At 38.7% G+C, this 10,048-nt stretch overlaps 1 protein-coding gene across 3 annotated transcripts; it reads left to right on the top strand.

Annotated features, from left to right (window-relative positions):
• Positions 1-51: 51 nt before the first annotated feature.
• On the top strand, positions 52-9,910 carry akna (AT-hook transcription factor). 3 transcript variants are annotated; one of them, XM_017038307.2, is made up of 10 exons: positions 52-693; positions 4,734-4,907; positions 5,604-5,862; positions 5,950-6,181; positions 7,139-7,213; positions 7,745-7,901; positions 8,015-8,088; positions 8,192-8,251; positions 8,346-8,464; positions 9,003-9,908. In XM_017038307.2, the coding sequence occupies exons 2-10, from the start codon at positions 4,871-4,873 to the stop codon at positions 9,337-9,339; spliced, it is 1,350 nt and encodes a 449-aa protein (XP_016893796.1). In that variant the 5' UTR covers positions 52-693; positions 4,734-4,870; the 3' UTR covers positions 9,340-9,908. The 3 variants fall into 3 exon arrangements, with proteins under 3 accessions (XP_016893796.1, XP_016893794.1, XP_016893795.1); XM_017038305.2 differs by lacking the exons at positions 52-693; positions 4,734-4,907 and having other exon boundaries at positions 4,946-5,862; positions 9,003-9,910; XM_017038306.2 differs by lacking the exons at positions 52-693; positions 4,734-4,907 and having other exon boundaries at positions 4,947-5,862; positions 7,745-7,889; positions 9,003-9,904.
• Positions 9,911-10,048: the final 138 nt, after the last annotated feature.

Genomic DNA, 10,048 nt, shown 5'->3' on the forward strand with positions numbered 1-10,048 from the left:
ATAGATAGATAGATAGATAGATAGTGGCTTTACAAACACATCGCAACTTTCTATGCCGCCTCAGCTTTGTGTCCATTTAGTCTGATAAGCAACACAAACCAAAAGAACATTAACATTGATAGAAAGTTGTTAGTCGGATTAGTAAACATTTAGTCGAACGGAATGGGCTGTTTAGAGGAAATTCTGGTATTTTGGCAACTTTTGTAATACGAAAGTAGCCTGAGAGTCTACAATCGGGGCTTTATTTATTCCACGCATGCTATTTTAAATAACTACAGAAATCAGTGCCATCCTTTCTAAATAGCCATGAATAGTTGAAACAGAGTTTAAATGATTTGCGTCATTCCTGAGACTTCAAATTTACGTAAATAAATGACTGTTTAAAGCGACGCTTATAATGATTTGTTGTAACGTTAAAAAGTAGTATTGGCTATGCTAACTTTAGTGTTAGCCATTAAGCTCCGCCTCTTACGCTAACGTGAAGTTCCACACAAACCCCTGCAGAGATTGTAGCTGAGGTTGGGGACAGGGAATTGAACCCTCTGTGGCGGTGGTTTGTTGTCTGGAGTACCATGGTGACGTGTGTTGTCTTTAGTTTGGTGGTTTTCAAGGCAACAGAGGACTCGGACGAGCAAGAGAACGGATTACATTTCAACTCCAGTATAAATCTGTGTTTCTTCTCTGAAGCCTAAGGTAAGTCCTGCAAAAACGTTGGAAAACTTATTGTTTTCTCCACAATAGAAGTTTGTTTTTATAATTCCAGATTCTGTTTAAAATGCATGATGTTGAGAAAAAAAAAACGTCACTACCCTAACTGGTTCAACCTGGTGAACTGATGTTGAGCAAGTTTTGTTTTGTTTTTTTCTGTAACGTCTCATGCTCCTAGCTTACATCTGGAACATATATGTATTTATTTAATACATGTATTAAAGTATATCCAACACGTGTATAAAAAAGCAAACAATTATTATTATTATTATTATTATATGATATTAGTAGGTACTAGATATTATTCTTTATTACATATTATATATATATATTATTATTATTATTTATCTAGCAAGTATACAGTACAAGAACCAGCCTAAACTCACTGAAGGTCATATATGGTCATCTGACTATAATAATAATAATAATTTTCCAACTCATTTTTTTATGTTTAATTTCTTGAGTCTAAGCATGTTGTAGCCTTTGACCTTGGTTCCTACCTGAGAGGAATAACATCTTGCGTTGTCTTTGACTGGTGTTGTCTGCTTTAAAGAGGTTGATATTAAAATGTGTTAATTTTGCTCAGTTGCTAAACTGACACATACACGTTGTCATGTGATCAGTAGCATAATTGTTCTTTTAACTTGTACCCAAATTAGTTAATTTGGCATCAAACTCCATCTCAGGTGAATTAGTAGATGCACATTAGTTGAGGAGCGGCTGCACATTACTTTGCAGTGTGCAGCGAATACTGTATCAAGAGCCAGTGTGAAAACAGCTTTGAGTCAGAAGAAGAAGGTCCAGAAGGAAGTGTAGAGTAAAGAATGAACCTGGGTGATTGTCCATTATAAGTAGTTATCTCTTTAACGTTACTTCGATGTCACTATAGAGCAGGGGTCACCAGCGTGGTGCCCGAGGGCACCTGGTAGCCCTCATGGACAACCTAAGGTGTCCGCGAGTGTGTTCTAAAAATAAATAAATAGAGACTAACCAATGTTGAACGACCTCACTGACCATCTTCCCTTAATTGTGTTACAGATGGCAACACACTTCTAGTGACTCAAGTGTTTACATCATATAGTTGCTGTGCAGTTATTGTTGTGCTAAATGTGTCCTCTTAGACCTGATATGTTGTGTTCAGAGGTGCTCCTTTATTGAGCCAGTTAGTCCATTCACTTTTGCTCAGTGGCATCAAAATGATTTTTCCCAAGGAAAGAAAGTCCAACCTGACACTTTTGTTCTTTTCGGATATTTTTGTGTTGAGACATTCAGAAGAGCCCTTTGACAACCAAATAAGGTTCAACCAATCACTTTTCTTATTAAATCTGCTTATCTGGATTTGTCACCTGATTGACTGATTAGATATTTGTCTTTGTAGTACATTTAGTTTGTAATGAAGTGGCTGTTGAATTGACAGGAGATGGCCACACATGAGTGGACTGGATGTTGAGTGCGACCCAGTATACACTAATCCTAGTTTCAGACAAGTAAAGCTTGAATTTCTCAGACTTTTTGTCAGATTCCATTTCTTCGTCATGAGCTCGTTGATATGGTCATAAAAAACATATCTCAATATTTCTCTAGTATATCTCAATATAAAATATATATCTTTATATTTTTCTCTATTCAGAAATAAGAACATAAGCTCGCAAAGCCACACATTACAAATCACACAGGGATATTATTTAAAAGAAAAAAACATGTAAATAAAAAAAGCATTAAATTAAAATAAACATGCAGAAATTTAAGAAAATATACTTAAAGAATCATATTTTGCTCAAGTGCTTCCTCCTATTTAAAAACACAACAGTAAACAACTGTAACCGTAAGAGCTGTGTCTTATTCTTCTTATTCTTTCAGAATACTGCTTTAAGAATAGACAAAGTGGTTTTATTTTACCATTTTAATTGTTTTTTAATTAAAACAGGAAAAACCCTGAGCACGCCGGTGTTTTTTGCAATGTAGCCAACTGCACTTTGAAAGCACCCTCCATTTTGAACTGCTCTGTTTGTCGACCCAAGTAGTTCCAGAGGGATGCACAGAGTGAACCCTCTTGTCAGCCAGCCTGTTTGGAGGTGGGAGATGAGGAAAATAAACGCAAATGCACAGGGCAATTTAGCAAGACTAGTAAGATAATAATTAATTTTCATTAATCCTGCTATCAATGGATTTATTGATTATCGCCCCACGCCCTCTCATTCTTTATGATGAATACAAATATATCAATCACTCAGTCCTATTTCATCATAATTTGATCATAGCCTAATGTCTTTTATACATCCTTCACTACTAAAATCAAATTAATACTCCTCCACCCTGCTGCTTAGACACTAAGGTGATTAGATCTCCTCCAGTCTGCTTGAGTACCTGCATCAGCCCCGTACTCTCCGTGTATGCTGACGACCATCGTGTGTTTACACATAAGGCTGAAACGCTCCCCACCCCGCCAGTTTTTTCAGAGCTGATTAATTCACCTCCATCTGGCAGCAAAGACAAAGCCCAGGTGACTCTCTGAACAAACACAAGAGCACATTAGTGAACCACTGCAGCTTTACTTTATTGTTTTATCTTACTTCACTTTCACTTTGGTCATAACACAAGAGCACATTAGTGAACCACTGCTGCTTTACTTTATTGTTTTATCACACTTCACTTTCACTTTGGTCATAAATTCTAAAACTGTTTGGTGTTTTCTTCAGTCTTGTACTTGAGACTGACTGGTGCTGCAAATTCAGAAGTCTAAGTGAAACTGAAAAATCCCGTCACCCCATTTCGTGTGTGTGTTTGTGTGTATCTGCTATGTGCGAATTAGCCGACTAATCCTATACTCTGTGGATTAAATCTGGGTCAAGACAAATAGTGGCTATCCTCAAAAAGAAAATCTGACTGAATTGTGTCAGGAATGTGTTATTCCTTCTAACCAGAGCATTAACTGTGTTTTTATTGCATCTGCTTGTGTGAGATTATAGAACATGATTGTTGTGTGCAGAACTGTTCTACAGACAGGCAGAAACTTGTTCTAGATAAACTTCCCTCAGTGACTCTGAAATACCTTAAAAGGAACGGGTTAATCTGGAACTCTATGGATCCTGAAAAGTAAAATTAAATTGTAAATGTGTTAACTGGATTTCCGTCTCACAAAACTGTAACTTTAAATTTACATCATTTAAGAGAAATAGGATGTCATTAATGTGTACATTTTTAAGCACATTTCTTCGTTTTACAAAATTTAGTGTCGATCCTAATGAATGTTTCGAACAGAAGGTGGTGCAAGCAGCTAATTTTTCTCTTCAAGAATAAAGGAATCTGAAGAATCCGAGATCTAAACACACGTGTGCGGAAAAAAATCACACGTTTTTCATTATCATACATACAATATAATTTGATATGAAAGAGTTCATCGGTTGAGTGTGTGTTTGTTAAAATGCTACAACACTTTCTAGACTAGTGTGTCACTAAAGTTCACATTCAACTGAAGCTCCGCTGGTCACCATGGAAACCACACAATAGCAACTCAGGCCAGTCATTTTTGAAGTCTCCATGGCTGCATGTTATATACTGAGAGGAATCTATATCCACTTCAGCTTCTTAGTCTTACTGTATGTTTGCTGATGTGTACTGTGCTGTACAGTACTGCTTACTGTACTGTTGACTGAGGGAACTATTTTGGAATGACACTATGATACGCTTTAAAAAACAAACAATAAGAGATGTCTTTGGTAGTTTGGATTTTACTCAACATTTTTGTCAAAATGTATTTTTATTTGTATTTTCTTTTTAGAATTTCATCGTGAAAAACAGCGGTCTTAGCTCTTAGAGATTCTGCATCGGCCATTTTGTGTATATTATTAACACATTAGGGCTCTTGAAGATTGTTGATATTTATCCATAAAACTGACCACTATTCACTTTGGTGATGGGTTAAAAGCAGAGGTCACATTCGGTTGTGTGCAGTGGTGTGCTGTGTCACAATGACAACTAGTTCACTTCACATCACTTCACTTAATATCTGTTTGTTGTTTCAGGAACTACTGTATTTCAAGGATCTCCTCTCGACACACAGCTGACAGCGTCGGTTTGTCAGTTTATGAAATAATTATTTATACGAAAGACGATGAAGAAAACAGACGTTGGTGGAGCAGGAGGAGGCGGATGAACAGTAATGAGAGGCGACATCATGGCGCGACGAACAAACTCAGGTTGGTGAAGATGGAGATTTAGCTCTTTACCAAACTTTTCTTAATGTTCTTTAGGGTACACCTTTAAAGGGATAGTGGTTTTTTTTTTTTTTTACGTTTTTGATTGACAGTCAGCGCTGACTGAGCTGTTCACAACTCCAGCCTGTACTGTTAGTACTGTACACAAAAGAGTACAGTACTAACAATACTGACTGACCAACAGTTCTCTGATAAATTTGTGATATTAAATGATTTTCATGGAGCTTTTTTTCCGACAGTCACGGCTATAGACAGCGTTACTACGACAACAGCTTCACTCAGTGTTACAATAGTTACTGCTGTTTTCATATCTGTGGCTGCATGTGTGCATTTGATTGACTTTGTCATTGTGTTGCATTATGTACTTTTAAGTGAGGGAACTAGTCTGAGAATGTCAGGAACACTCCCATAACACCCACCACCCACCACCAGCGCATCATGAAAGGAAAATGTCAGGGCACATTTTCCTTTCATGTGGACCTCATATTCCTGGCTGCACTGAATGAACCTTTCATGCCTTTATAGGCTTACGTCATGAATCTGATGGAGAAAAGTCAATTCTAACTTTAATAGTTAACCAATCAATCACACAGTCCTTGAGTCCTCGAGAAGGCAGTATGGATGACCAATCTTCATCAGACGATCATGACCGACCAACAGCTGTGGTTTCTCCCCCAGGGATCGAGGCCGAGTCGTTACCGCTGATGGACTTCGTAGACAGTTGCACGGAGTCGTGCAGCAACAGTGAAATCTTTGATATCAGTCCTCAAGAATTTAAAATGGAGGAGCAGGAAGTGGACGAGGACGAGGAGGAGGAGGAGGTGCAAGAGCTTGACAAGAAAGAAAAAAACATAAAACAGCAAGACTTTAAGAAACCATCTTCATTCACAGAGCTGAGGACACCTGGAGGCAGGAGGAGGACTCCTGAATCACCCAGGTGCTCTGTCTCCACCAGTGTTCACCTCTCATATGTCACCGTTGTTGCTGTTAAAAAAAATGTATTTATCTTTTTTAATCTTTACAGAAATTTGTTTGTGCGCAAGATACCAGACTTCTCAAAAGTGGCCCCCAGAGTCCTCTTCCCCAAAGACAACGTCCTACGCAGCGTGAGCAAACGCCCCCCAGTGTGGGACTCTCTGTCTCCAGACTTTCCCCAGAATCCAGCAGCTTTTGCCAGAGATGTTCTCCTGAACACCATTGACGGAGCCTCCAACATCAAGGTGCAGCAGGCCATAGCTCTGGTGGAGCAGCTGCAGGTACTGGCAAAACACAAAACTAGACTGAAGGAGGGGAACCTATGGTTGAAGTTGGACACTTCCCCAGGTCTCCTCAGGTTCAAATAGTGATATTGTTGTGACCTTGGTGTCGAAAAAACGTTTATATTTTTGCCATATTTATGCTAAATGCTGATGTAAATCCAAAGCCTTTTGTCCATCCTCCGAGTTTTTTTACATGGAAATGTAGTACATTTTTGAAGAACTTGTAGATGTGTACAACAACACATCAAATGGTAGAACTGGGATTCAAAGAGATGGTCTGCTCTGGAGTTAATGTCCACACAGACCACCACTGTCTCCTGCTCTGTATTTAATGTCCTTACAGACCACCACTGTCTCCTCTGTCTTAAATGTCCACTAAGACCACCACTGTCTCCTTTGTCTTAAATGTCCTTACAGACCACCACTGTCTCCTCTGTCTTAAATGTCCACTAAGACCACCACTGTCTCCTTTGTCTTAAATGTCCTTACAGACCACCACTGTCTCCTCTGTCTTAAATGTCCACACAGACCACCACTGTGGGCAGGGACGTTTGAAACAGACATACTTTTTTTTTCCAATTTAGGATGCTTAAATGACTACATTTGACACAAACCCCCCAGACCCAACTCCCTCCCCCATTCCCGCTCTCCCCAGAGCTAAAATTGAAAATATTTTACATTGATTTTGGTCAGAACTCTTTCATTCAGCTCTTTTCTCCATGTTCTAATTTCTTTGTACACCAAGTCATTTACACTTGTTTTAAATTGTGCTTAAAGTTCACTTTCCATGCATTCATTAAAAATAAATAAAGATAGAAGCTAGAACTGGACCTGACTTGAATAATATTCAAACGAGAAGTACATTATATATTTATTATACCTACAATATATACTGTACATATATATATATGTTCAACTTGTCCTTTTCTCCTTTCCTGATGTTGACATCTGCAGGAAAACTACGACAGACTGCTGACTAAACACGCCGAGGCAGAAAACACCATTGATCGCCTGCGTGTGGGAGCGAAGGTAGTTGATGTAGCAGTGACTTCTTAATATTATAATTAATCACCTAAATATAATATACACGTTTGCTTGTTGTAAATTGTTTTACTATTAAGATCACCAAACAACAAAAAACGTTTTACCTTAACATTAATTATACAAAACCAAACAAAATAAAATAACTTTATGAAACAAGTGAGTTGAACAGAGAGACATTATGTCTCCTTTTATTGACCTTGACACCTGCAACAGACTCCAAAAATATTGAGACAGGAGTGAACATTCAGGGAGGTTTAGCATGCTTAGTCAGTATGCTAGCTGGAAACACATGCTAATCGAGTATCGTAACTGTTACCTTTTTGGTTAGAAATTGAAGTTTCTTAACTGCTGTGTCATCCTGCAGTAGGAGGGAGATCGTCCATTAGGAAAACCATCATTTTTAATGTGAAGGAACATAAGACATCTTGCTCTACATTTCTTCATTTTTACCTGACTAAATGAACAGCATTAGCACATGTTCATTTTTTGTTTTGTTTTATTATTTACTGTCACCAGGTGAATCTGTTCTCAGAACTTCCAAAGCCCAGTCCAGTGGTTCAGTCTGGACTCAACTTCAACCCTTCCAAGTTGGTGACCTTGGACTTTCCCCGAGCTCAGAGAGTGGAGCTGCACTCAGATTCCCCTCAAGCAAATGAACAAGGTGCTCATAAGGGTTTGTTGTTGTTGTTGTTGTTGTTCGATGATCTTCACCTCATCATCTAAATCAATGAATATTGGTGTGAATGTAAAGATTTTTTTGACATCACTCTGTTTCTCTTTTCACAGAAATGAACTTCAGCAAGGGAACACAGATCACTCCTGAGGTTCTCCGCAGTCAGGCGGAAAAGTTCTTCCATCAGGTAGAACCTTCTTTATTTTTAATCAGTAAATAAATAGGGTAACAAGCTTTGGATTTTAGATGGTGTGGTTAAAAGATGATGATTTTTGTTCTTTGTCCTTCAGCTGTACTCTTTTGAGGAGATCTTGAAAAACGATTCCTGTCAGCCTGTTAAACAGATCAAGGTAAGAGAAACTAGCCTGACTTCTTTGGAGCTTTGACTCTGTTTATTTTCCCATTTGCTGTCAAACTGATGACCTTCTGTTGTCTGGATATCAGGGCCTCCTACAAGTGGTGGAGGAGCTCAACTCTCTGGAGAGAGGTTATCTGTTGGCGATGGATGAGGACGCGCTCCGACAGCAGCGAGGAGAAGAAACAAATCCTTTTGATCGAGAACGGTGAGAAGTTGGGTCCAAGAAATGTGAACACACAGCTGGTCGGCACTTACCGATAAGTGATCAAGAAAGTAGCCGGAACTACCAAGCTACAAACCCTGAAAGCAAATATAAAAAAATAAATAAATAAAATAATTTCCGAACTGAGATAAGAAACAGTCATGATGACAAAGATGTGTGTAAAAATGTGTGACTCTGAAGGTTTTGAATATCTTAATTAATATAACTAATTTACAGTCATCTATCCATATATATATATATATATATATATATATATATGACAGTTTTAATTATCATCTCTTTATTTAAAATAATATGTTTTGAATTGTTCCCACAACCGTCCAGTTGTAAGACAACTCACTTCAGTCTTATCTTGGGTTTATTGGGTCAACATGTGGTCTGCAGAATGTGGGCTACTTGGACTGATTATCTGGACACACACACACACACATCTATATGACCAGAAGAGTATGTTCCAGAGGCCTTCTTAAGTCAGTTAAATAGACTTTCTCTTCACGTTAGTTTTGTCATTTCCTACCAGGGACCTGGAGCAGCTGATCGGTCGGTTTCGTCTGCACGTGGAGGGGCTGAAGGAGCAGGTGGAGGAGATGCTTGTGGAGGAGTCTAAGTGTGAGGCTACTCAGTCGTCACCTCCCCAACCTCCTCCTCTATCTGTTCCCTCAGAAGAGGAAGATGATGAGGAGGTGGAGGAGGAGGAGGGGCAGGAAAGTGACAGACACCCAAAGGTACCATCTCCAGTAAGACTCCCTCAGTCAGGGATGTCTATCCGTTTGTTTGTTTGTCAAGTCATTTTGGATTTGCCTTTTAAAAAGAAAACTTGTAAAGAATTTCAGGTTTTGGAAGAATCGTGTTACTAATTGGTTTTCTTTCCACTACGTTGCCTTCCATCAGAGGCCTGTACTACGAAGGTGGCTTAACATACCCAGGCTTTGTGTTCAATGTCTAGCTTAACAAAACCTAAACCCCCTAAACAGTTAAACAGTTCCACGATGCCGGTTATTAACTTGCTTTGTCAAGTGAGATTAGTGTGCATGTTCAAATAAAAAGGGATGTTCCACATAATTTTAACCAACGTCCGTGCAAAATGCATGCAGGGAAAACATATTTCAAAGTTGTGAGAGCTATATAAAAAGACCATCAATCTGCCAAAAGCAGCACTCTTGCTCCCATCAAGGAAAGGGAGGTGTGCTGATGAACACCGATTCATATGAAAATACTCCCCTTAGTGTTTTTATTTCTGAAGCTCAGTATTGTGCAACGTCTACACATTATCCCCTTATTCATTTGAAAAAATAAACTAAATGCTGCCATCAGATTGCTGCCCGGATTATTCCTGCTCCTATAATACTAAATAAACAGTTCATAAACTTTTGTGAAAGTTGAATCAGAAACGCAACACTGCTGCTTCAATCCTACTGCACATGCCTACAAACATAGGCAGACTGAACTTTGATCTGTAGTTAGTGGTCAAACCCAGTTATGAACTAAGCATAAGTTACTATGGTGATCTAGCTGCATTCAAAGAGAACCACCTTTGTAGTACACAAAAGCCTGGCTTTAGACGTG

The sequence above is a fragment of the Cynoglossus semilaevis genome, chromosome 14 (genome assembly GCF_000523025.1).
Source record: "Cynoglossus semilaevis isolate Cse_v1.0 chromosome 14, Cse_v1.0, whole genome shotgun sequence".
Classification (NCBI taxonomy): Eukaryota; Metazoa; Chordata; class Actinopteri; order Pleuronectiformes; family Cynoglossidae; genus Cynoglossus; species Cynoglossus semilaevis.

What these genes read in the sequence shown, in the direction of transcription:
- akna (XM_017038305.2), top strand. Translation starts at nt 5,543, where the DNA reads ATGGATGACCAATCTTCATCAGACGATCATGACCGACCAACAGCTGTG. An exon ending in TGAACAAGGTGCTCATAAGG is followed by an intron (nt 7,902 to 8,014) that starts GTTTGTTGTTGT and finishes CTCTTTTCACAG; the next exon opens with AAATGAACTTCAGCAAGGGA. An exon ending in AATCCTTTTGATCGAGAACG is followed by an intron (nt 8,465 to 9,002) that starts GTGAGAAGTTGG and finishes ATTTCCTACCAG; the next exon opens with GGACCTGGAGCAGCTGATCG.